The 27,211-nt window shown below is 42.6% G+C and overlaps 1 protein-coding gene across 1 annotated transcript; it reads right to left on the bottom strand.

Annotated features, from left to right (window-relative positions):
• Positions 1 to 26,869, bottom strand: ALDOC (aldolase, fructose-bisphosphate C). Its single transcript, XM_082246654.1, has 9 exons — positions 26,724 to 26,869; positions 19,754 to 19,877; positions 17,678 to 17,889; positions 11,249 to 11,303; positions 5,419 to 5,579; positions 5,219 to 5,302; positions 3,570 to 3,744; positions 2,450 to 2,649; positions 1 to 864 (listed from the first exon to the last, which is right to left on the bottom strand). The coding sequence occupies exons 2-9, from the start codon at positions 19,863 to 19,865 to the stop codon at positions 769 to 771; spliced, it is 1,095 nt and encodes a 364-aa protein (XP_082102780.1). The 5' UTR covers positions 19,866 to 19,877; positions 26,724 to 26,869; the 3' UTR covers positions 1 to 768.
• Between the last annotated feature and the right edge of the window lie 342 nt (positions 26,870 to 27,211).

Genomic DNA, 27,211 nt, shown 5'->3' with positions numbered 1-27,211 from the left:
TTTCACTGGTTTATTATTTTTTTAATCTATTTGGTACATCAGTTGCATACAGATAACGACAACACTATTTCACAATATACACAGCAGTAAGTTATCGTCTAGTGTTAAGGGCTTCTGTACTTTAACACCATCCAATGTACATAAAGGATGGATCTACCTCCCAGAGTTATAAGTAGCGCAAAACCACGCAATCTATGGATGTACCACAAAGTGCAAGACCTTTCACAGAACAGTGCCTGGATGAGTGAAAGTGTTACTGAAGAAAGAGTGTTCTAAAAGAGACACCACCAAGGGTTCAATAGAGTCTACATTGTGCAGGGGAATTATTCCAGTGTACTAGATCAATGAAAAGTAATTTTTTTACATAAACATCTATCCTTCTCCTGTCCAGCAGAGGTCAGTCTTAATCATTTGTAAATTATTAAATATTATACCTTTTTTATAGCTTTACGTTATATTCTCTATACTTAGACCTGTAAAATGAGACTGTAAAAAATAAAAGATCTAGTATGAAAATAGTTAACACAACCAAATACATTACACTGCAAGACAAAGGCTGGACCCCGTCATTGTATTTAAGATCCACCACCACAGCACAAGCCAAGATAGGTTTATACTGGCAGTGTAATATTACTGGGGAGGCTAAGAGGCAAATGGCTGTGGTTATTCCAAGCTTTGGCGGCAGGGGATGTCCACGTGAATGCTGAAGAACGAGTGAAGCAGAGTGGGGTGTTGTTCTGCAGGTCAGTGCTCATATGGCAACCAAGCTTAATAGGCATGATTAGCAACATACAGGGATTGACTAGCCGCCCCTGATCCATCACCACTGTGCTCATACTTTCCACAGGCCGCTAGGGCATTTGCCTAAAAAAAAAAATTAAAGAAAAAAAAAAAAAAAAAAATCAGGTTATTATGTTATACATAAAAGTAAACATTTTTCCAAGTCTGAGTGTATGTATGTACATATGTATGTATGTATGTATGTATGTATGTTGGGTTATTATGAAGTTTCACAATGTCCCTGGTGGCTCAGCTCTCTGGCATGTCACATCTCAGTTGGGCTGGGAGAAGATCGGCAGAAGGAGCACAGCAGCTGTCAGAGCCAGACACCTGCCTGAATCCCTCTGCCTCCTGACCACCACCATCTCCATGGAGAGCTCACACCCCCGGCTTTTTAGCACCTCTTTGCTCCCCATGCTCACACCCCGCCACAAGCCCCACCTGCCGTTGCCTGGTGATCTGAAGCTGGAGAGGTTCCCCTCTGTCCTATAATGCTGCCCTCCAGTTGGTCCGGAGACCAATGAGCCGCAGGCTGCTGGGTTGAGTGGCAGGGGAAGCCTCGCCCCCCATGTGTCTTGGGTTTTCATCCCACCAGTGCAGAGGCTGCTCAGGGTGCCAATGGCGACGTCTGTTGGAGGAGTCAAGGCATGGGGAGGATCCGTCTGCACAAGAAGTCCGGGGATTCAGCGAGTCAGATGATGGTGAGGATCTGTCTATCTGCACTAATTACCGCTCTGTCCAACACCGCACACAACTGGACAAAAATGATAGATAGATAAGAGATAGGGCCAATGGCAGCGGTTTGAGCAATTGCCTTAGAGTGCCAGGATTGGGACACTCCTTGCACATTCTACCCTCCTCCATACACCCTGAACTCCTCTCCCTGCACATACTACCCACTGCCATACACTGCACCATGCAAGTCATCCTAGGCTCTTTTTAACCACACCCAATATTTAGCGCAATTTAAACCATGCCCACTAATACCATACTTTAAAGCGGTATACAAGCGCTTTAAAGTATGGTATTAGGTTTACAATATACCACTTGTAACACCACACCTGTTTTAAATGAATGCCCTACCCCTAATTAAAGTACATTCTCTGCCTACAATAGCTTTCTGAATGCACAGTGAAAAAGGTGTCCCTGAAATGTATTTGTTTTTTAAATGTTGGCAAGTATAGGTACTGCACAATTCGTGTGGTACCACGTACTTGTAATTTCATGCAGATAGTGAGGCTGTCACTATCAGTAATACGCAGCGGCCATGAGATCATCCACTCACCTGTTCTCACAGCCTCAGTATGCAGGACACAAATACACTATGATCTGGCTGGGGGTGGGAGCAGCAGAATGTTTTCTATTGGGGCTGGCTGGTTAGTTCTGCGGTAATGCTGGCAGTGAGGAAGTGACAAGGGAAGTAGTGAGACCTTCCTTATCACTTCCTCCCTGCATCCTATATAGCCGCAGGGTCAGGAGAAAGCAGGGAAGAGGGAGAGTGGGAGTAGGGCCGAGTCGCTGTACCATGGGATTCTGTATTGTATTTGCCCCCTGGGCCAAAAGCTGCCAGTCAGCCCCCGAGTTATGTACAATGTTATGTGAGCAAACCTATATTGAGCATGCAGACTGTAATGTGTGTGGCCAGCTTAAGGTCTGAGGAACACATTACCTCTGCACGTTTCAAGAACTCCTCTGCAGCTGCATGCTCATTTTCCTTCTTGCCACGCCAAGCATTGAGTGCTGAGGCCTGAAGAGCACGTCCATAGGAGAAAGTAAGAGCCCAAGGTCTTGCTAGAGGGCAGTTGTTCATTGCATTCAGATTAATAGTGGCTTCCTCCTCGCTTTGTCCACCAGACAGGAAAGTGACACCTGTAGAGCAAAAGTAGCATTGACAACATTAGATTGTATATTATTCAGTAAATTAGCCCTCCAAATTCCTATTATAGATAGGCCTCCCTTATCATCCAGTACACTTGAGTTTGATCTTTGTTCCAACTTTTCAAATCATTCTCCCTAGTTTTTTTTTTTTAATATGCATATGTGAGAGAAAAAAAAAAAAAAAAAGGAGGAAGTCACCTCCCATGAGTCAGCCCAATCCTCCATTTGTGCAACTTTAGACATTACCCAAACAGCAGAATAAAAAGTGGGAGGGTTTGGGCAGTGCTAGGCGGGGCCAGCTGCTGATCTCTCTCTCTCTCTCCCCCCCCCCCCCCCCCCCCCACTGAGCAGAACGGAGTCCGCCGGCGGATCGGACCCGTGTGAAAGGGGCCTTACACACAAATATATACTTTAAGAAGATGTGTATTACTTACTAACAGGTGTTATTAGGAGTGACAAACATATGTCCATAAACAATTCTATGAAAGTGGGCTTGGATACTGACCGGGGAATAAAAGTTGAGTGGTGCATCATCCTGTGTGCGTGTTTTGACTTGGACCGACATTGCTCCCGCGGAGCTGTGTGCGCGCGCGCGTCTAGGAGTGCTGGCACAGGTTAGTATATGGAAGGAATAAGTCCCTTAGACAGATGGGTACCGTTAACTCGTTACAAATCTGGGATAACCCTTTAGTTAGTATAGGGAGAATATATAGGGAGTACATTTTTAGGATAGAAAGGTACTATTAACTTGTTGTACGATAGTTGTAGTTACCCTTCAGTATGTGCAACAGCATTTACAATATTTTTATTATCATTAATAAAATGGGAGGCCATAGTTCTACTTCAAACCAAAGCTAAAGTCTCAGTGGCACAAAGAAAAATAAAAAAAAAAACACAACACTTGGTTTTACCTGGCACAGCAGGTGGCACAGTGCGGCGAAGTGCTGTCACAGTTGCCATGGCGATCTCCTCAGAAGTGTATTTCTTGCTGCAGGCATGGCCAGCAGTTACCATGTTTGGTTTCAGTAATGTGCCCTCAAGATAAATGTGATGGTCGCTTAGAGCCTTGTAGACTGCAGCTAGAACCTAAAAAGAGGAAATCTTTGGTTCAATTGTTAAAGTAAAAGTAAACCAAAAGAACCAACAATGTTCTAGACAGTTCCTAATAAACGTATAATTATGCAGACACCACAACTGACTGTGCTTAGTTTCAGAAATGATCTTTACTTTTTTTTCCCCCCACAAGGTTAAAAAGTTCTGTCAGGTGACTATGCATCTCTTCTTCCTAAGTTTGTAAGACACTGCAGACGCACTATACCTGTATTCCCTAGTCTGTTCAGCCTGAAACAGGTGCAAGCTGTGCTTGAGCTGGGGGCATGTTCAAAAGACAGAATGATTGGGAGGGGGGGTGTGTGCCAGAAGCAGACTGATTGGTCAGGGGGCACGATGGATGAACAAACTACCCAATAGAGACATGTCCTGTACCTCTGAATGGCCCAGCCAAAAGGATAACTGACCATGCTAACAGATCAGCTTCTGTGCTTCACGTGGTCAATTTAGAACAAGGAACAAAGGTGACTGGAAGTAAGGATTAACAAAATAGTTCAGATGAAAGAAGTACATGAAAACGATAGAGACTGATGATTTAGAAAATACAAATTTGTGAAAATACGCATAGGAAAAAAAAATATATATACATCTTTTTTAATAAATCTGCAACAATGTCAACAATTCTGTGTTTTTCTGTCAGTATGGGGTGCTATGTGTACATTCATGAGGAAGAAGAATGAACCTAAATGATTTTAGCAAATGGCTGCAATATAACAAAGAGTGAAAAATTTAAGGGGGGTCTGAATACTTTCCGTACCCACTGTATATTTAGCGTAACATACACCTTACAGCATCTTGTAAAAATTAAATTGTGTATCATTTTTTTTTTTTTTTAAGAGTAGAAATACAGTTCAGAATTTTGCATACATGTGCTGTTCCACTGTAGACTGAATCCTCATGTTACAAAGAAGACCTCGGTCATTACTCTAAGCCAGGGGTCTCCAAACTTTCCAAATAGAGCCAGTTTTCTGTGCTTCAGACATGAGGGGGGCCAGACTGTGGTCAATGGAAGTAGAAAATGTGCCAGCATTGTTGGGAGTACACAATTTCCCAGACATACTAGTCAGTGTGAGAAAGAAGCCCCATATTTGTTAAAATTGGGAGAAATATCACCCCACCATTGGCATCAGTGAGAGAAATAGTACCCCCTTGGTGTCACTGGGAGGATTAGCACCCCATTATTGCTGTCAATGGGAGGAATAGTTCATGTCTGTGTAAGACTAGTGTCCCATCATTTGTGTTGGTGGGGGGGGGGGGGGGGGGGGGGGGAAGTGCCCCAAGGGCCGGATAAATGCAAGCAAAGGGCTGCATATGGCCAGTGGGCCAGTTTGGAGACCACTGCTCTAAGCAGTTTGGAATAAATGTTGAGAAATCTATTGTCCAATGCATACATATCAGATCTAGTTCTCTATCAATTTTTAAACCAGGAGGTAGATCAAGGCATACACACCTTTTCAGTGACGTACTGGCAGCGTTTCAGGTCATGATCTCCATCAGGAAGAATTTCTGGCTCCACAATGGGAACAATACCATTCTGCAAGAAGAAGAGGATGCATTTATCTACATTGAGAACCGGTTATTCTGATGCCTTTTGTAATTAACAATTCCATCCTGTATTCTCTGTGCTGTCATACACAATAGCCCATTCACCTGCTGGCAAATGCTTGCATAGCGAGCTAGGACATTGGCATTTTCCATGATGGCCACTGAAGAGGGGGTGTGCTCACTAATTTTCAAAACACATCTCCATTTTGCAAAGTCAGCACCATCCTTCTTGTATTGGGCACAACGTTCCGACAAGCCATCCAAACCTAAAAAATAAAAAGCAAGGTGTTAACCGATCTGGCAGCTGGACCTACATGTGTGGGCACTGCATGACTTTATTTCTGAAGAGGTGATCAGAAGAAAGACTAAAGCTCCATTTCACCCACACAAACAAAAGAGTGTAACTTCATTTCATAGACAATAGGAGGTCCACACCCAAGTCTAATCCCAAACTCTAAAATTTCCACATGAAGACTAACAGTCAGCTATCAATGCCTTTGACCTACATATGGCAACATTTTAAAGCTGAACGCCAGACAAAAAGAAAATACATAAATAATGCAGCCTCTGTTTGCATTAGTTCATTGTTACATGTATTTTTGTATTTTGGAAGCAGTGGGATTTGACATGGTATTTAGCAGACTGTACAACATAGTTGAGAATGGGGGAGGAGTCTGACAGACGCAGTGTCTGACCCTGGCCACCTTCCCCAACTTGTGATTAATGCATGGTCAATCTCAAATCACACAACACTCAACCTGTGCAAAGATTTTGTAACTTGTGGGACCACAATCTACATACCAGCAGACAGAGTGATCATCACTGGGTTCAGTTAACCCCTTTTATACCTCCAATCTACTGCCACCAGATATTTAGCATAAACATCAGCATTTACAATAATAATTATGACTTAATACAGGTCTGTAATACCCACAGTCCCCACAGACAGTAACATGGATTCTTTACGTTTTGGCTTAGTGCATTAGATACAATATTAACTTGCTATTCCAAAATTTGGTTCCAAAAAAAAAAAAAAATTGGTTTTAAGAATGAAAATACTTAAAGGCCTGGTTCTGTGAGTGCAACAAAGACCAGTCCATGAGCAAGATGTATTAGTGGCGCTCGTAGTTCTTGGCAGAGGTTTCTCTTTTCTGGTCCCGGGTGAGGGTGTGGACAGAAATAATCTGACTACTAATAAGGCCTGATGGCATGGCAATGTTTATGACCCTAGATTTGCCATTCCCTCAAAATATAGATCTACCTATCCATCTATATATGTTTTTCTCCTCTTGGAATACCTACAGGTTCTATTCTGATAACTTGTATAATATTGTCCAGCATGAAGTTACAGTTTGATTGAATACAAATAGGATCAGTATCAGATGCCTGTTCCACCTAGAAGATGTAATGAGCCTTATCAGACTCTGGTACTTCCTAGGATTGTGGTGTTTGGGCCTAAAATGCTCCTACCTAAATCATGCCCTTTTTCTGGTTGTACCATTACGAGCTCAGCAGTTATGAACATACACTCCAGGAAGAGATAGACCATTGTATATTCGCCAACTACTCCAGCTAAACTATTTACGACCAGTGATTAGTCTGATATTATTAGTTAGGATTTTTGCATAACGTTGTAATTTCTGTGCAACGTTGTAATTACACAAGCCTGAAACTTCAAGTTTTTATGTTGGGTTACGGAGAGCCAGACTGGGATGTGTCTTGTCCTGTTAAAATGGGGTTTACTATGGGCTAAATCAAAAGGTTATCCGTTTACCATGCTTGGTTTTTTGTTTGTTAAGAGACTCTGTGTCCTATTAATCTACTGATAAAGGTGGTTGGAATGCAGCCAAAAGTGTATGAGTTGTAGAAAAGTGTAGGGGGAGAAACTGCGCTAATATCTAAATTGGTAGCAGCAACTTAACATGTGACAAACCTCAAAAACTGTAAAAAAGGGGGGAGAAGCTGCGCTAAATGACACAAACAAAAATAAAGAATCTAAAGAGTCCCAAGGTTTGATAAAGTGATAAATTGAATTAAAAAGTCCAAAATGATATTTTCATCCAAATATCCGTGCAGGAAAATAAGTGAATTCACTGCTTACCGGAAGTAGCAGTAAAATATGCCTTGAATAAGGGTTAGCCGAGCCAGATGAGAATCTGCGACGGGTTCCTCCTCAACAATGGCCGTCCCAAGATTATGATATTTTGGGTGTGGGAATAAAAAACAAATAAAACATAGCGTGATACTGTATAATCAAGTGAATCACTCCCAAGTGTGTGAAAGAAAAAAGGGGAAGGTGATAATGCAGCCCACCACCAACACAAGCAGCTTACCAGATGCTGATGTGTGTAAGCAAATATGTGCAATCAAAAAGACGATGAAGGCTATAGATGAACCACCACCTTAACGTATTGCAATTACCAGATATATGATGAGTAAAAGCGAAACACTGTGTACCACATAGAGACCGTAGGATAAGCCACCACCTTGAGATTAATGCAATTACCAGATATTGGAGGTAAATAAGCATAGAGGGTAACTTCAAATGAGCTGAGAACCCGCTGAAAAGCTTCACCAAAACAATCTGCTTACCAGAAATACGCCAAGTAAATGACAAATCTCAGATCCAGATGTCCTCGGGGGATATAAATCTCCTATGAGTGAGCGGTCCCTGGTGGTGTAGAGGCGTACCCACAGATATGGCTTACCGCACTAATGAAGAGACAACACAGAAGACCCCTTGCTTTCTCCTTGCCAGCACGGCTCCTAGGACTGCTCTCTGGGAAACAACACAGAAATCTTCGTTCTTGACGAGAAGAACGAAGATTTCTGTGTTGTTTCCCAGAGAGCAGTCCTAGGAGCCGTGCTGGCAAGGAGAAAGCAAGGGGACTTCTGTGTTGTCTCTTCATTAGTGCGGTAAGCCATATCTGTGGGTACGCCTCTACACCACCAGGGACCGCTCACTCATAGGAGATTTATATCCCCCGAGGACATCTGGATCTGAGATTTGTCATTTACTTGGCGTATTTCTGGTAAGCAGATTGTTTTGGTGAAGCTTTTCAGCGGGTTCTCAGCTCATTTGAAGTTACCCTCTATGCTTATTTACCTCCAATATCTGGTAATTGCATTAATATCAAGGTGGTGGCTTATCCTACGGTCTCTATGTGGTACACAGTGTTTCGCTTTTACTCATCATATATCTGGTAATTGCAATACGTTAAGGTGGTGGTTCATCTATAGCCTTCATCGTCTTTTTGATTGCACATATTTGCTTACACACATCAGCATCTGGTAAGCTGCTTGTGTTGGTGGTGGGCTGCATTATCACCTTCCCCTTTTTTCTTTCACACACTTGGGAGTGATTCACTTGATTATACAGTATCACGCTATGTTTTATTTGTTTTTTATTCCCACACCCAAAATATCATAATCTTGGGACGGCCATTGTTGAGGAGGAACCCGTCGCAGATTCTCATCTGGCTCGGCTAACCCTTATTCAAGGCATATTTTACTGCTACTTCCGGTATGAGTTTTAGAAGCTGCCCTCCTGGAAATATAGAAAGGGGATCCCAGCTGTTGTATCTATTCTATAAAAGGTCATGGCTGGCTTATGAATTCTGAACAACATGGCTGACCTGTGTTTTCTCACACAGTTTTTGGGAGCCCAGTTCACATTTTTAGAGCATACGCTGTCAGAATACAAGAGCTCAGCAGCAAATCTGTTCAGTTTCACTGGACACCTCAGCATCCTTTCAGGTTTTTGTTGCCGATAACTGGGAACGTCTATGGTGGGAAGGTCAAGCATTGCATTACTCTGCCACCGCTACTGCTATACTAGCTGGGTGCAGCTGCAGCCAGCCACACTCCCCACCCAGTCCCTGCTAGGTTGATGGACTTGAGGCTTCTCCTGGGATCTGCTGTAAATCAACACACCTGGACCTGGTAGGGGGAGAGGCTAGCTATACTGACTACAGGAGTAAGAGGTATGCAACCCATAGGTACAGTGTCCTGCATCACCAAGTAAAAAGCCCAGCTACGCAAACCGACCACAAAAGCACGGATCTGCTTCTGCATTTGATATGTTGTCAAATCAAAAAAAAGGGACAGATGGGGGACTGGCATAATCATGTGGTAAATAAAGTAAAACAGAAAAAACAAAAAACCTTCAAGAGTTATCAAATCAAGCTTAATAAAATGTTTAATAACCACTTGAAGACTGACTTCTTAACCCACTTCCTATCCAGGCCATTTTTCAGCACTGTGATATTTTGACTGACAATTACTCAGCCATGCAACACTGTATCCTTATGCATTGCATACACTTTTTGGGAAACCGAGCTTTTTGGTGTTATTTAAAATCACCACTGGTTTTATTTCTTATTATATAAAAAATGAAAAAAAAAAAAAAAACCCTGCCTTCTTTTGTTTCTGCTATAAAACATTGCAAATAATGATCCCTTGGGGTTCATAAATGTATACCGCTACATTTTTAGGGCATGTCCATTCATTAGATTTAAAGTTTCTTCCTTCCAGCGAATTAGTTATGTTGCAGAGCTTGACTTCCTTATCTTCAGTGTGCGTTCCTCTCTCCCTCCCCCAGCACTCCACTGATGTGTCCCGCTACTCTCGGCACAGACATGCATAGGCAACACGTGTGAAATGCCCTCCATTCTGCCCACTTGCCTTTAAACCGTTCATCCTGCCATGGCTGCTGTTAGAAATCATGGGGCCCCGTACAGCCTACCTGTACAGCCCACCCCCCCCCCCCCCCCCAAAATATATCAAGACAATATTTTCACTAAAAACACTAAAATCATTATTAGCAGACAAAAACATAAAAAAGAGAACCTGTGTGAATTGACCCTAAGGCCCCTTTCACACATACGGTCCGTTCAGTTCATCAGTTCAGTCACGTCAAATGTATCAGTTTTTCATCCGTTTTTTCATCTGTTTTTCATCAGTTTTTCGTCAGTTGTCATCTGTTTTTCATCCGTTTTTCGTCAGTTGTTATCCGTTTTTCATCCGTTTTTCATCAGTTGTTATCCGTTTTTCATCCTTTGTCATCCGTTGTCATCAGTTGACATCCGTTTTTCATCCTTTGTCATCCGTTTTTCGTCCGATCCGTTTTTTTGACGGATGAAAAATAGGGCATTCATCCGTTCAAAAAAACGGACATTGACGGAAGTGGATGAAAACGGATGTTAACTGATGATCATCAGTTGTCATCCGTTTTTACATAGAGATGCATTGATGTCCGTTTTTCATCCGTCAACGGATGGATGAAAAACGGACAAACGGACAGCATGTGTGAAAGGGGCCTTAATGGTTTCTTACAAAAAAAAAAAAAAAAAAAAAGAAAAAATATATACAAAATATTTTTTAAAAAAAGTTTACAATTATTTTACCATTATTTATAACAATTTTTAATTATTTTTTTTACAGGACAGGGAAGCCTGCAGTGCTGCGGGGGATGGAGGGGCGCACAAAACAAGCGGTTAAATTATCTTTTACAAGCTGGTCCAATTGAAAATTGTATTATCCCAGTAACAACGGTACTTAATTTGTTTTTATGCATTTCACATTTTTACAAGCTTGATTTTATGCATCTTATTTTTATACAGTGATCTGTATATTTACCAGTAGAGATCCTTCTCATACATCCTTTGGGTTATCAGTCACACAGGGAATACATGCTTTCTATTGCATCATCTGATTTGCTCTGAGAGAAGTAGTAGGAAAAGGCAGACCATTGCGTAGAACTCTAGATCATAAGTAGGGCAACTATTGTGCACCCTCCTTTACAGTAATTTAAGCTGACCCCCCCCCCCCCCTCCTTCATGGAACATTAAAAAACACACAGAGAACAACCTTTTCATTACCTTTAAAAAAGGTTGTTGCCTAAACCCCACAACTTCTGAGAATTTAAATTACCAACCTTGAGTTGTGGTTTCACCATCAGTACCAGCGAGGGGAACAACCCCTTTATCCACCTGTCAGAAACATAACATAAGACACTATTAGAGGCTGTAACAAGGCTCCATTCCCATCCAATTAAAAAGGACAATGATACATGTACAAAAAAACCTAAAATAACCAACATTAAATACCTCCTAGATTTCAGTTTGGTCTATTGCAGCTTGATCAGTGCAAAAATAACTTCCAACTGGTTGTCAAGAGCTACGCAGCTTGAACATGGGTGTATATAAAAGCAAATCTCCAAGTTATCTTCATCTCTCCCATTAAAAGCTCTAATAATAGAAAGTAGATGAGTGGAAGAGCCGATGATCCGTCCTTTGCCTGACCTAGAAATTCCAGCACCCCTAGCACAAGAGCTACACTGCTCATTCTTGGAACTGGAATGTCGTGTCATTTTTGTTACAAAAGAACATTCCGTTTTTTTTCTGGATGTGTTTATTTTACTCCTCTACACAGCACTTATTGGAGAACACTGAATATTTGCATCAGTCACAGTAGAGCCAAGCTGGGAGAAAAAAGGTAGCCAAATTATCCGTACAGTTGTGATTTAGAAAATGGAAGCACCCTATGGCATCCACAGAAACAAAGGGAGAAAAAATGCTAATAAAGTCTCTGGTTGGAATAAATACCAGGACCGCAATGCTCAAAGGAAATAGTCCAAAGCCACAAAAAAAATGGCCAATGTTACCAACAGCTTCTACAGCCAAACTCATTTAAAATGGTTTTACCCTTTTTAACTTCTTAGAATAAAGAAATAAAACCTAACTCCATGTTTAATGTCCTTTTTAAATAGCTTATTTGGGCCAAGTTAACCTAAACAAATTACTTAAAATCGCACCAACAGGTGCACTTGTTGGACACGCTGTATTAAAAAATTAAAGCTCAACTATATTGGATTGTCCCTTTAAATAGTTGGCTGCGGTGGATACTGTGACATCATCAGCCAATTAGAGGAAGCTCTGTATTCAATCACAGATTACAAAGCTTGCTGTGAATGGCCAAGCAGCACTCAGCCTGACGATTTGTTCAAAGGAGTGGGATGGAAAGTCTTCGTACAACTTTTGGAACACAACGCGGTATAGTGAATGTAGCTGGGACCACAGGCCCAATCGAACTATAAAAAAAAAAAAAAAAAAAAAAAAAAAAAAAAAAAAAAAAAAAAAACACACACACATTAGATGTGGAGCTTGGCTTTAACCACTTTTGTAGCAGAGGGCCTTCTCACCCTTTGGAACAGGACATTTTATGTGTTCTGGACACAAGTCTGTGCCATACATTCTAAACTAAAGCAACTGGTCAAAAGAGATTTTTTTGTAACAAGCAGGGCTTTCAATTTGTAGCAAATCTCCACAGAAATTAATTTGATAGCGAAAAAAAAAAAAAAAAGAAGGAAGAAGGGTAATTGAGTGGCGAATGCTCATTATACACATAATTTTAAACTGATCCTTTTCTATTGGGGGGGTCATATCAGACATCACCAAATGGTGGATCGTGGACCGGATCTAGTCACTGCTCCATCAGGATTGCTGCAGTCCCACCATTTAGGAGCTGCTGCTTTCACCCTGCCTCCTCTGCTGTTACTATCACAGCAGAGAGCGGGAGGCAGAACAGTTCCGCAAAGAGCAGGAGGCACAGCAGCACTAGATGGAGGGCAACCAAGATAGGAAGGGGCAGAGCCATGATGTAAAGGGGATGCCAGAGCTGCAGGGCTGTAATGTAAAGGGGAAGCCAGAGCCAAGGGGGGCTTTGATGTGAAGGGGAGGCAGAAGACACTACTGTGGGGGGCAGTACCGCGGTATTAACCTTTTACCACATGTGCACTTCCCGTATTCATCACTATAGGTCAGAAAGGACACAGCCTGGTACTAACAAAGTGCAGCTTTCTCAGCATCTAATCATGGTTACAACTACTCCTCTGCAGTGCACTGTATATTACTATTCCTTAGAGATGCACCAAAATTTCAGCCAATTGTGTTTTTTTGCAGATAAAGAAAAAGTTGCCGATAATTGCCCCGAAAAACGCTTTTTACAGCAATTTTACTGTAGCACTTATGGTGTGTTTTTCATAGGTCATGTGACAAAAAACACATCAAAAACATAAAACAGGTGCGTTCGTGCCAAGTTTCATTGCATTTAAAATGGGGAGGTGCATTTTTGGTGCAATTTTTTTTTTTTTTTTTTTCAAACTGACCAAAAAATGCAGCAAGCCAGATTTTTAACACTAAACCGGAAGCACAACAGACCAGTGTGAAGACATACAATTTAAAAGGGTTGCATTTTTCTTGAGATAAAAAAGGTGCAGAAGGCGGACAATAAATTCATATTCATTGAAAAAGTGAAATACAATACAAATTTATATATATATATATATATATATATACACACACACACACACATACATATACATACATACATACATACACACACTTTCCATTCAGTGAACCTCTAATATTCATACTTATGGAAAGTGTGGTTTGCATGAAACACCAAAGTTGGAGTAGGTAGGATTCTCTCTAATGTACCACACCATAAAGAGGCATAAATGCATCCTAAACCCCCTTGCCACCCCAAAGAAAAAAAAAAAAAAAAAAAAAACACACACCACACAAAATTGCGGCGACACTCCTCCCCCCCCCCCCCCCACCCCACTGCAAAAGTTAAATGCTTGTTTAGTAGAATTATAGGCAAAACTCCCCCCCATTTCTGATAGAGAAAGAGAGGTTTATAACCCCCGGTCCGATTTCTTTTTTTTTTTTGCCAGCTGTGTCCAATTGCGGAGATTTGCATACACTTCCTGTCCCATAGCCAAACAGGAAGTGAGAGGAAAAGCCTGCAAATTAAGGGATGTCCTTGGGGACCCCCAGGTCACCAGAACTAGTGCCCCCTCCCCCCCTCTTGCTTTTCTGGAGACAACCCAAAATGTTGGACCTTTTACTTTCAAAGTAAATCGTAAACAGGACAAATAGAGAGGGTGAATCTCCCTAATGGGGGCACAGACAGCAATAAAGAGTGACAGGTGTTCTAATCCCTCTCCACTATCCAAAACCTATAAAAAAGGGTTGGCCTTTAGTTATACTTTAAGTATAGGGGGTAGAAGTTGTAATACCTACCTTATACCTCCATACCGGCAAAGCGTGTCATATCAGAAGAGGCAACTGCTTTAAAGAGACAAGACTTTATGGGCTTAGTCACAGAGCCTAATGGGAAGCTTGCTGGAGCAATGAATACGATTAGTTTTGGAGTTTATTCCTGTACCCTTAGATTTAATGAGCATAAACCCTTGGAGTGTGAGGAGGCCTCACTGCAAGGGTAATGGTCTTATGCTGCCTGGAATGGACTGTTACATGTTTTATGAAATGTCATTTACATCAAGGCAGGAAAGAAAATCTGAGGCAAAGCCCAAAGATGGAAAACTTTAGTCTATTTCATCTTGTGAAAATAGCCCATAAAATTGTACTATAAATGATTGTATCCAGTAAACTTAGTTAGCATGTTTTAGCCTGAATTCAGCATAGGAGATCACAGAAGTCTTTCAATGCAGGGATTAACAAGCAAGGAGGGCTTAAAGCGTGTTTTTTTCTTTTTTGGTAACAAACACCCCACACACACAGATAGGCTTTCCTTAAAGCATGTTATACATCACAGTGCTTGTGCTGTGTCATTTGGCATCCCGTATCACCTAAAAAACCTGGCTGATCATGACAGTTTCTACCCCCCCTGTAAACTGACCATGGTGTATATCATGGCTGCTGAGCCCCACACTGTGGTCAGTGTACATGCCTCCCGTCATCCGCAGCTCTCATCTTAAGCTAGAGATGATAGGTAGGAGATAGAAAGATGGCTGCCATGTGAGCCCCAAAACATCTGCACAAGCCGCGAGGAAGGTGTTCCTGGTGCTCACACCAGCGCAGCCCTGTTAGGCAAGTCACTGGCGCCCAGTGCCGAAACTTGTCCGGCACTGTGCTCCGAGGTTCAGCTCCTTAGATTTTACTTACTCTCCCCTCCTGGCACCCTCAGGTGGCTGCTTAAGCTGCCTACTGCTTGTGCCGGACCTGAACTGCAAGCTCATTTACTACTCATATGTCCATAGCCTGGCAACAGGTTCACTTTCAAGGACAAGATTAGTACAAAATAATATACAGTATCTCCCAAAAGTGAGTACACCCCTCACATTTTTGTAAATAGTTTAAATTGTATCTTTTATGTGATAACACTGAAAAAAATGACACTTTGCTAGAATGTAAAGTAGTGAGTGCACAGCTTGTATAACAGTGTAAATTTGCTGTCCCCTCAAAATAACTCAACACACAGCCATTAATGTCTAAACTGCTGGCAACAAAAGTGAGTACACCCCTAAGTGAAAATGTCAAAATTGGGCCCAAAGTGTCAATATTTTGTGTGGCCACAATTATTTTGCAGCACTGACTTAAAGCGGTTGTATCCCGCTTTTTGACACTTTTACCTACAGGTAAGCCTATAATAAGGCTTACCTGTAGGTACAAATAATATCTCCTAAACCGGCACGGTTTAGGAGATATTTACAGTGCATGCAGCCGCTCGCGCGAGCGGCGCATGCGCTCTGAAGGTCCGGGGGGACCTTCAATTAACTTGCCGGGAGCTTGCCGGAAAAATCACTCCCGCGCGCATGCGCGGGAGTGACGTCATCGCGGCTTCGGCCAATCAGCGCGCTGGAGCCGTCTCTTTCGGCCAATCAGCGCGCCGGAGCCGCCGAACCCGGAAGAGACGACGAGGGATCATGGCAGCGCCCGCATCGATGTCCGGGGGTCCGTGTCGGGGCTTCGTTTTAAGGTAAGTTAAACATAATGGGCTAGTATGCGATGCATACTAGCTCATTATGCCTTTGTCTTGCAGGTTTTTTTTTTGTTTTTTTAATAGGGTTTACAACCGCTTTAACCCTCTTGGGCATGGAGTTCACCAGAACTTCACAGGTTGCCACTGGAGTCCTCTTCCACTCCTCCATGACGATATCACAGGGCTGGTGGATGTTAGAGACTTGCGCTCCTCCACCTTCTGTTTGAGGATGCCCCACAGATGCTCAATAGGGTTTAGGTCTGGAGATATGCTTGGCCAGTCCATCACCTTTATCCTCAGCTTCTTTAGCAAGGCAGTGGTCGTCTTGGAGGGGTGTTTGGGGTCGTTATGTTGGAATACTGCCCTGCGGCCCAGTCTCCGAAGGAGGGGATCATGCTCTGCTTCAGTACGTCACATTACATGTTAGAATTCGTGGTTCCCTCAATGAACTGTAGCTCCCAAGTGCTGGCACCACTCATGCAGCCCCAGACCATGACACTCCCACCACCATGCTTGACTGTAGGCAAGACACACTTTGTACTTCCCATCTGCTTGCCACCACACACGCTTGACACCATCTGAACCAAAAAAAAAGTTTTTGTCTCAGACCACAGGACATGGTTCCAGTAATCCATGTCCTTAGTTTGCTTGTCTTCAGCAAACTGTTTGCAGTCTTTTTGTGCATCATCTTTAGAAGAGGCTTCCTTTTGGGATGACAGCAATGCAAACCAATTTGATGCAGTGTGGAGCGTATGGTCGGAGCACTGACAGGCTGACCCCCCACCCCATCAACCTCTGAAGCAATGCTGGCAGCACTCATACGTCTATTTCCTAAAGACAACCTCTGGATAGGATGCTGGGCACATGCATTCAACTTCTTTGGTCGACCATGGCGAGACCTGTTCTGAGCTGAACTTGTCCTGTTAAACCGCTGTATGGTCTTGGCCACCGTGCTACAGCTCAGTTTCAGGGTCTTGGCAATGTTCTTATAGCCTAGGCCATCTTTATGTAGAGCAACAACTCTTTTTATAGATCATCAAAGTTCTTTGCCATGAGGTGCCATGTTGAACTTCCAGTGACCAGTATGGAGAGTGAGAGCGATAACACCAAATTTAACACACCTGCTCCCCATTCACACCTGAGACCTTGTAACACTAACGAGTCACATGACACCAGGGAGGGAAAATGGCTAATTGGGCCCAATTTGAGCATTTTTACTTAGGGGTATACTCACTTTTGTTGCCAGCGGTTTAGACATTAACAAATGTGTGTTGAGTTATTTTGAGCGGACGGTAAATTTACACTGTTATACAAGCTGTACACTCACTACTTAACAGTGTAGCAAAGTGTCACTTCTTCAGTGTTGTCACATGAAAAGATAGAATAAAATATTTACAAAAATGTGAGGGGTGTACTCACTTTTGTGAGATAATGTACATTGAATGTACTGCAGCCTGTCAGTGGTGTCGTCCAATGAGATATTATTTTAGTTCCATGTGAAAAAATAAAATGCTTTTTTCTTGGTTTGTGTACTTAAACACAATGCAGACAGATATGCATTTCCAAACTCGCTTACCTTAATTCCTACAAGAATGCCTTTATCCTTAATCATTTGGACAAAATTGGTGCCACAGTCTGCCTGTTGGTACATGGTCTCATGGAAGAAGATAACGCCACCAATACACTGTTGCATACGCTCATCGCCTTTGAAGAGAAGTTGACGGTACAGACGCCTATTTTCCTCAGTGTTCTCCACGCCAATGCCACTAAAACGCTTGGCCATACTCCCTGACAAGACATTACAGCAAAAGTAATTTGAACAGTTCAAAAATCACTTCAACTGCACTTCATCTCGATCAGTCTCAAGAGTGGTGCCAGCAGCAGAAGAGAAGAAATCTTCAGCTCAGTGTGAAGCAATACACTGGGCATAATAGTATAAGACTGCTTTTACACTGATGTGCTGCGGATTACCCACCCCGCGGGTGCAGTGTGCCTGCAGCTTCCTGCGCTTAGGCATAGACCTCCATTTTATCCTGCATGTGTGGTGCACTTTCTGAAAGCGCACCAAAACTCCTGAATGCAGGCAAGAGTTTTGGTGCGCTGTCAGAAAGTGCACCACACCTGCAGGATAAAATAGAAGTCTATGGCAAAGCGCAGCTAGCCCAGGAAAGTTGCAGATGCTGTGCAGGTAGACCGCAGGGCAGCAGTGTGAATGCAGCTTTATAGGGGGCTCAGAATAGTATGAGCTCATTTACATTTGCAGTTGGGGGGGGGGTGATAAAACCCCCATAGTTAAAGCGGTAGTAAACTGCTGAGAGAAAAAGGAAACCCTGCAAGGCAATGGCATAGTGTGCTAGTATGCATCGCATACTAGCACATTATGAAATCCTTACCTTCGAACGAAGCCACCGCAGCAGCGCCCAGTCACCGCTGAGGGAGCGGACATGTTCCCCCAGAATTTCTTCCGGGTTCGCAGGGCTCCAGCGCTGCGAGTGGCCGGAGCCGCGATAATGTCACTCCCGCACATGTGCGCAGAAGCCCACTGTTATTGCTAGGAGCTCTGAAGTAGTTCCAGCATGATATGCCAAACCTTAAAAGCACATGTGCCGCTGAAGTCAGCGCCTGCATGCAGGGTGAATATCTCCTAAACCGTGCAAGTTTAGGAGATATTCAATTTACCTACGGGTAAGCCTCATTACAAGCTTACCTGTGGGTAAAAATCACCAAGTGGTGTATATAACCGCATTAAGATGCTTTTTTTTTTTTATTACCCCCCGCCCCAACCGCACCCTCTTTAGCTGCAGTGGCCAAGAGTGTACACATGTCACAGCAGGAGTTATACGCCCTGTCATGGTTGGTGGGTGTAGCACCTGCCAAGCATGACCCATTCAAGTGAATGAGGCCACTCTGCAAGTGTCCTGCAACCTTTTGTAGTACAACAAACAAGGAGTCAAAGCAGGTAGCATTGTGTTGCTTTCTCGCCACCCGCTTTAACCCCTCAGACCCCACAGAAGTATGGAGTTGCAGGGCGATTGCAGAGTGGCCCCATTTGCTTGAGAGGGTCACGATTGGCAGGCGGTTGCACCCACCAAATCAAAAGGGGGCCTTCGGTTGCTGCCTCACGAGATAAAAGGGTAGGGATTGGCGGGTGGTAAAACTGCGACTCATTTGCAGGGATTAACCACAGACCAACTTTATCTGTGAATGAGCACTAAGGGTGCAGCTGCCGAATACAACTCATTTACAACTGCAGCAGGCACTGCTGCTCCTCTGATAAGTGATCGGAGTGTGTTTGACAAGCGGTGAGGAGGTGATACGTTGCCTCCTCACCACCTGATTTACACCCATGCTTGCCATGCAATGCACGCAAATGAGACACGGTAGATTGGCAATTAGAGGTTTAAATCAGGTGTGAGGAGGCGACAGTGTGCCCCGTGATCTTTGACTTCTCCCATGTTGTTCAGATGCATCTCCACCTCTGAGGTTGCCTACCCCTGTTTAAACAAAACAGGATTAACTACTTACAAAATGAAAGATGCATCGATTAGCTGCAGCAGTAATTTGCCAGAGATCATAAAATGCTTTAAGTGATATTTTACAGCTAGATATAGCCACTCCCACTTCTCACTGTATCCATCTCCCCATCACTCACCTACAGACTCATCAGCCGCTAGGATACCCTTCCCATCAGCGACAATCTGCTGGGCAATGTCAGACAGCTCCTTCTTCTGCTCCGTACTGAGTGCTGGATATTGGTGGGTCATTTTGGACTTTTCCTGGAGAGAAACATTAGAAAAAAAAAAAGGGAAAAATATTTTTAAGAATGTAACCAACTAAAAATGTGGTCCAGTGTTTAATTTGACAGAAAGGAAGCATTCACCTAAAGCAGTGGTTCTTAACCTGGGTTCAATAGAACCCCAGGGGTTCAGTGAGTCAGTCTCGGGGGTTCGGCGGGGGGGGGGGGGGGGGCAATGGGGCAATTGCTCCCCCCTCGAAAAAATATTACTGATTGTGAGGCCGAGCGCACCCCGGGTAATCAGAGCTGCTGTCGGGAAAACTCACAGCCATTACACATAGACACTTGACGCTCCGCCCCCTGTACCTCCCCCAGCAGGTTTCCAGCCTATCTCCTGCAGGCTGCTTGCTGCATGAGTGGGCGGGATGGGGATGTACCTGACCACGGAGATCACGCCTGGAAGAGGGAAGTGTGAGCAACTGAGCAGAGGGAGCCGAATGAATAATCCTGGAGGTAGGCTCAGCTAGCTGTACATGGTGGATTCGTTTACAAGCACCTCTTTGCTAAGTCTGTTGAGTTACTGCAGCTTAGCATAGAGGTGCTGTTAGCTGATAAATGGAAATGCATGTCCTTTTCATTTAGCTCAATAAAGCATTGGGAATGCCTCCTGGTGTGTGCCCTCCTGATACCCCATGGTATGCCCTCAAAACACCTCCCCCAGTGTGTGCCCTCCTGACACCCCATGGTATGCCCTCCCATCCCCCCCCCCCCCCATGTGTGCCCTCCTGACACCCCATGTTATGCCCTCCCAACACCTCCCCCCAGTGTGTTCCCTCCTGATACCCCATGGTATACCCTCCCAACACCTCCCCCCCCAGTGTGTTCCCTCCTGACACCCCATGGTATGTCCTCCCAGCCACCCCAGTGTGTGCCCTCCTGATACCCCATGGTATGCCCTCCCAACACCTCCCCCCAGTGTGTTCCCTCCTGAAACCCCATGGTATGTCCTCCCAACCCCCCCAGTGTGTGCCCTCCTGATACCCCATGATATGCCCTCCCAACACCTCCCCCCCAGTGTGTGCTCTCCTGACACCCCATGGTATGCCCTCCCAACCCCCCCACCCCAGTGTGTGCCCTCCTGACACCCCATGTTTTAATGGTTTTGTTCTTTAATGGTTTTGTTCATTTTGTGCACCTATGTATAAATATATACTTAAATATATATCTATGTTTCGAATTTGAAAAAATCATATTTTATTTTTCCAATTAAGAAGGGTTCGGTGAATGCGCATATGAAACTGGTGGGGTTCAGTACCTCCAACAAGGTTAAGAACCACTGACCTAAAGTATATGTAAAGTTATTCACTAAAATCCCATACGCTTTCAAAATTAAATTAATGAAAGCAAATTATGTAGCTTTTATAACAAAATAAGTCATCCTGCCATGACAGTTCACATTCCGGCACTTTTTATGCAGACCATACATTATGCAATTTTCTTTCAGAAAGAAAATTGCTTGATTTCCCCATCAACACAGTGTAGATGGGGGGATCCCTTCCAATGTGCTATATTGTGTTCTGCTGGTAGAGAACACATTAATAACTATTGCCAGCTTATAAGCCGATGGCACTAACTGTTCGGGAAAAAAAAAAACAACAGGCTGGTTGTTCACAAGTAGATCAAGGGATTGACTTGTAGACAACCAGGCCTGCTCATGCATGGATCGAAATGGTTTAAAAAGATGCTGAAATCTATATTACTTTTTGTAAATTTAAATAGAACATCTGTGTAACATTATCATACTTGTTTTTTGTAGATCTTTTTGTGAAGCAACTTTCTTTAGGTGTAACAACTTGGAATGCAGAAATGACTTAAAAATGGAAAAAAAAAAAAAAACAGTATTAAGATTAGAAAGAAAGGATTTTAAAAGATAAAAGGAAGGGGGGACGTGTTTTTTGCACCTAGGAGCGACAAAGCTCAGCAACAGGAATCCTATTTTTTTTTTCAATATAGGCCATTCAGATCACTAGGATGTACCCAGTGCTGTATCTTGGCCTAGGTCAACAAGGCCTAGGCCTAGGGCAGCACTTTGCAAGGAGGGAACGAAAAAAAGCTGCCCCCGCCCCCCCACATGGAAAAAAAAAAAAAAAAAGCAGCCTCCTCCCGGCTCCCACACAAAAAGGGTAACTGCCGGCTTGCACTACACTTAGTATAGTGCCAGTCCTATGCGGCAGATTAGGCCGGAGGGCAGGGTCCAGGAGGCAAATCAGTCTGGCATCCCCATAAAGTGGTCACACTGCTACCTGCCGGTGAGGACAAAAATTGGACAGACAGCACGCCGCCAACTACACTTAATACAATTGGCCCGACAGCCGCCGATGCTAATAAGTGTGGCCAATGCAGCTTAATGCTCCACCTACCCTGCTCCGCCCCCAGGTATGGTGGGCATCTTGTCAATAATTTAAATTTAATTCCTTTAAATATCCTTGTCCTTGAGCGAGCATATTTAATTGCATCATATACAATTAAGACTGTTAATTGTATATGATGCCAAAAATATTTTGGACCTGCTTAACTCATATGAGCTATCGCAATATGTCACTGGATTAGTAAGATTACTCCAATCTTATAAGAAATTTGGGCTTATGTTTGCTGCCACTGATTTCACTTATTTGTATAATGACTATGGACTTCCTAGTCATTATACAAATAAGTGAAAAAAATCACAAGTCCAAATTTCATAAAAGAAAAAAAAGAGTAATCTTACTAATCCAGTGACATAAGGCTATACCAATGGGCACTGATAAGGCTACACTAATGGCCACTGATGAGGTACCACTGATAAGGTTGCACTAATAATAAAAAATAATGGCAGCTGTTAAGGCAGCAATGATATGCTGCACTGATATGCTCTGATTTGCTGCACTGATGGGCGCTAATATGCTGCTCTGATGGGCACTAATGAGGTGCCAATGGTGGGTACTGATAAACTGCACTGATGAGCACTAATGAGGCTGCACTGATACGGTGCACTGATGGACTGGACTAATGGGCACTGTACTGATATCCACTGATGAGGCCGCACTGATATGCTGCACTGATGGGCAGTAATGAGGCTACACTGATGGGGCTGAACTTACAGGAACTGATGAGGCTACACGGATGGGCATTGATAGACTGTGGTTGTGGTCTGTGGTTTACAGGTGACAGGGCGGGTCATAAACAGAAAGGGGTGTGGCCTTTACAGGAAGGGATGGGTCATATTTCAATTAGGGGGTGCACAAGTTTAGTTGGGCCTAGGGCAGCACAAAACCTAAATACACCACTGGATGTGCCCCTCAAAAAAAAAAAGGTATACAAACTTTTTTTTCTCTGGAATAGCGATGTGCTGTTTATGGCTCCATGGACTTCAATGGAGGCACCTGTAAAATGCGTGACAAGCGGTCTTGCGCGGTTTTTTTTTTTTTTTTTTACACCTGAACAACTGTGTGCATACACATGCATGAACACGTTTAAAAACACATAAGTGAGCAAAAAAAAAAAGCCTATATAAGGACTTCCATAACGGTGTGAAAGGAGGCCAAATGTCATACAGTTAGTATTTTGTTCCATTTTTCCCCAAAAAATAAAAATGAAGAGTGAGTAATAAAGATAACAATAATAAATAATAATAATAAATAATAATAATAATAGAAAAAAATAAATAAGCAATGATATTTGTTGACCTAGGGGGGATCACCAAAATGTAATCTCCGTTGAGTCACTGCACATACACCTTGAGGCTTCTTTCCTGTAATCAAAGTTAATATGATTTAGCAGTCCAAGGATAGAAGCCTTGGAGATAGGTAAAGAGATTACTTTCCAACAAAGCTCTAATGCTAAACTGCATCCTCCAAGTCTCCTAGAAACAGCAGTCAGCAAAGTAAATGGGTTGCCTGGAAAGGAACCTCAGCAATGTCACTTACTGTATGTGCTCACTAACACATAATAAACATGAATGCCAGACATTAAAAACATGTATATTCTACAGGTGTCAAACTCTTCAACAGATGCTGCTTACATGCTCCGCTATAATGAATCCCCCTGGCATTCTGTGGAAGTGCACCATCTGAGGAAGGTGGCAGCTTCTGCTGACGATAACCAGCAACCATAGCAACCAAAACAAGAAGGCTTTGTAGCTGAAATTAGCAATCTGCAAAAGCAAACTGACAGAATCCCCAAAAACAGGCCAGTGTAGAAAATCAATAGGCAGAAGGGTCTGACCCTAGCAGGCTGAGAGATTTGCTTAATTTTCTCACCTAATAAATAATATACCAGTTAGAATTCCACTTGGTAAAAAGTAATTTCCCTTAGTTCCCCATTAGAAACAAGTCAGTCCTTTGTTCATTCAGAAAAAGACATAAACTGATCTGTCCTTAGGCCAAACCTATTACTCAAGTAATGACCTTGAATTGTCCTTCATCTACCACCAGCCTGTCTCATAAGGCTGCACAGCCAATAAATACCATACCGTGTGCTTCACCTAAAAGACTTCATGCTATTAAAAAGGGTCAACCAACCCAAAAATCTAATTTTAGTTTTTGGTGGAGAACAGAACCACCCGTTTCACGGATCTGTCAGTGGCTCACTGCGGAGAAACCTGCACTTGCGTTTCTTGGTCTCCACGCCTACTGTGGCCATCATGAATGATTAGCTCGCTCACTGTGGTTTTTTTTTTTTTTGTTATATTTTATGGAAAAATAAAATAAATAAAGCAACTCTGAAAGACAACATCCTGAACAGAATACCCAAAACTCCTTAGGCTGGGTTCACAGATGTCCAGATGCGGTTTGCAGTCTGGAGCGTTCCTGTTCACTGGTTAAGGTACAATTTTTTGCCTGAATTTGCACCTAAACCGGACCCAAAAACGCACAGGACCATTTTTCAAACTGCACCGCAGCCATCTCTATTGAGAGCCGGTCACATTCACAGGTCATTCGAATTGGATGCATTGTAAAACGCATCCAATTTGCAAATATGTGAACCCAGCCTAAGTGGTTTGAAATATGGCATGACTTTTTTTTATTTCATCTACGCCATACATAAAAGGCAGGGGCTGCCTCATGCACATAAAGATCTGCAAATGTCGCTTTTGGGTGACCTAGCCCATAAAGTATCAGGCCCAGTTCATGGAATATCCATTCATTTCTCTTTCATACAACAAGCCTGGGCAGCTTACCTATGAGAGACTCATCCTCGCTTGGTACTAGAGGTAGCTTACAAAGACATTAGTAATTTAGGGTGCTTTCACACTGCTCTGCTGAAAAAATGCATTAAACACGTATGCATTTTTAAGGAGCGTGACAAAAAAAAAAAAAAACGCAACAGCGGTGCATCTCTATTCATTTCAATGGGGAGCTGCATTCTTGAAAAGCGCACCAAAGATGTGGCATGCAGGACAAAACACAATGCACCTGCAGCACAGTGGTCTGAAGAGTAACCTAGGGTTTAAAAAAAAAAGAGAGAAACGTTTTTCTTGCATTTTTAACAAGGTAAAAACACATCAGTGTGAAAGCAGCCTAAAGCTGGATACACACTATACAATTGTTTTTAGATTTTTTTCCTTTAGATTTACCAAAACCATATAATATGAGGTCAAATCTAAACACTTTTAATTGGTATGCAATCTGGCAGGCCCTTGCATTACATAGTTGAAGGTAAATCTAAAAGGAAATCTAACCACAAAAGTTGTATAGTGTGTATCCAGCTTTATTCTAAATTTAGATTAAATATGTGACCCTTCCCCACTTATTAAGGTCTGGGAACAGTCACAGTTATCAGTTCTATAGCAGCAGAAGATATTTTATCAGAACATTCAAGAAAAATTTAGCAAAACGATAAGACTATATTTATTCAAACACGGTACACAGAAAAAAATAAATAATAATAATAATAATAATAATAAAAAAAAAAAAAAACCACACACACACACCAACATACAATCATCTCATCCTAAGATTTCATTATTTAGTGCTGATGTTAACAGAATGTAAACAGAAGAATGGATATTGTTCAAAGCATCAATTATCAACAGATGAGAAATGAAGGTCTTTCTTTCCATGCTACGACTATGATGAATAGAACTGCAGCGGTAATACATGACGGGGGTGTGGACATGGAGGTAAAGAATGAAACAAACCTGTCAAATGGCCTACTTCTTATACAGTATAATTGGGGGGGGGGGGGGGAGAGATATATTACTTGTACCCCATCACCTATTTTTAAAGTGATTGTCTGATAACAGAAGAAGCATTGCAGTCATTTCGCAGATTTCTGGCTCTCTAGCAGCATAAAAATAAAAAAAAAAAAAAATATATATATATATATATATATATATATATATATATATATATATATATATATATATATATATATATATATATATATATATATATATATATATATATATATATATAAAAAAAAAAAGGGGGAAGAATTAGATTTCCACCACAATATGCAGCTATGCAGTTTATTTCTATAGATACCAGCTGACCCCCCAGTAGATGAATTGTACCTGCTCTCCTCTCCCAGTACTAGAGGCAGCACACAGCCATCCTCACCTCTCCCTGCACACTCCCTTATGGCAGATGGCTCTTTCTATACAGAAGATGTACAGCAGCCATCTTTGAAGCTCTAGGTCCTACATCCATTTATCAGATGAGCTGGAGAAGCCATTGCATACCTAAAATACAATTGAAGCAGCTGCAGATGCACATAGACAAGTGATGATTGTAATAAGCGCTGATCTGCAGCTCATCTATAAGTAAATACCAACAATAAAGACCGATGCAGCACGTAGAGGAGCCCCCTTCACCTAACACACACGATGATCGGGGCTTGCACTCACCTGTATTCTCCTATTGATGATAAACCCCGATCTGTTCTCTGCAACCTGATTCTGCTGCAGAGCTACGTGACTCCAGAGATCTAATACTCGCTCCTGGCCACGCCCCTCCCCGCTGCTTTAGTCCTCTCCCGTGGCTGGTTGCGTCACGCCTGTCAGTGGTGGCCACGCCTCTTACCTTGGTGTCTTGTTTCTTGGTCCTCCTGATGAAAGCAAAGCCTTCTAAATGTATCAATAATTCATCTGTCAGTGTCCTTGGCGGCCTGGTGATGGAATATTTGTCAATACCATTATGTTGTATTGTTTTTAGTGTATTTTTTAAAATTCAGCTTTAGAAAACAGCTAGAGCAAAAAAATAAATAAATATGGGAAAGTATTGAAAGGAATGACAGAATGGGGTGCCCATGGACTTTAACCACTTCTGGAGCGGAAGGATTTGCCCACTTAATGACCAGGCCATTTTCTGCGATTCGGCACTTTGTTATTTTAAC

The sequence above is a fragment of the Pelophylax lessonae genome (assembly GCF_965119305.1).
Source record: "Pelophylax lessonae genome assembly, chromosome: 2".
In the NCBI taxonomy this organism is placed as follows: domain Eukaryota; kingdom Metazoa; phylum Chordata; class Amphibia; order Anura; family Ranidae; genus Pelophylax; species Pelophylax lessonae.
This window is presented reverse-complemented; position numbering and strand designations above follow the sequence as displayed.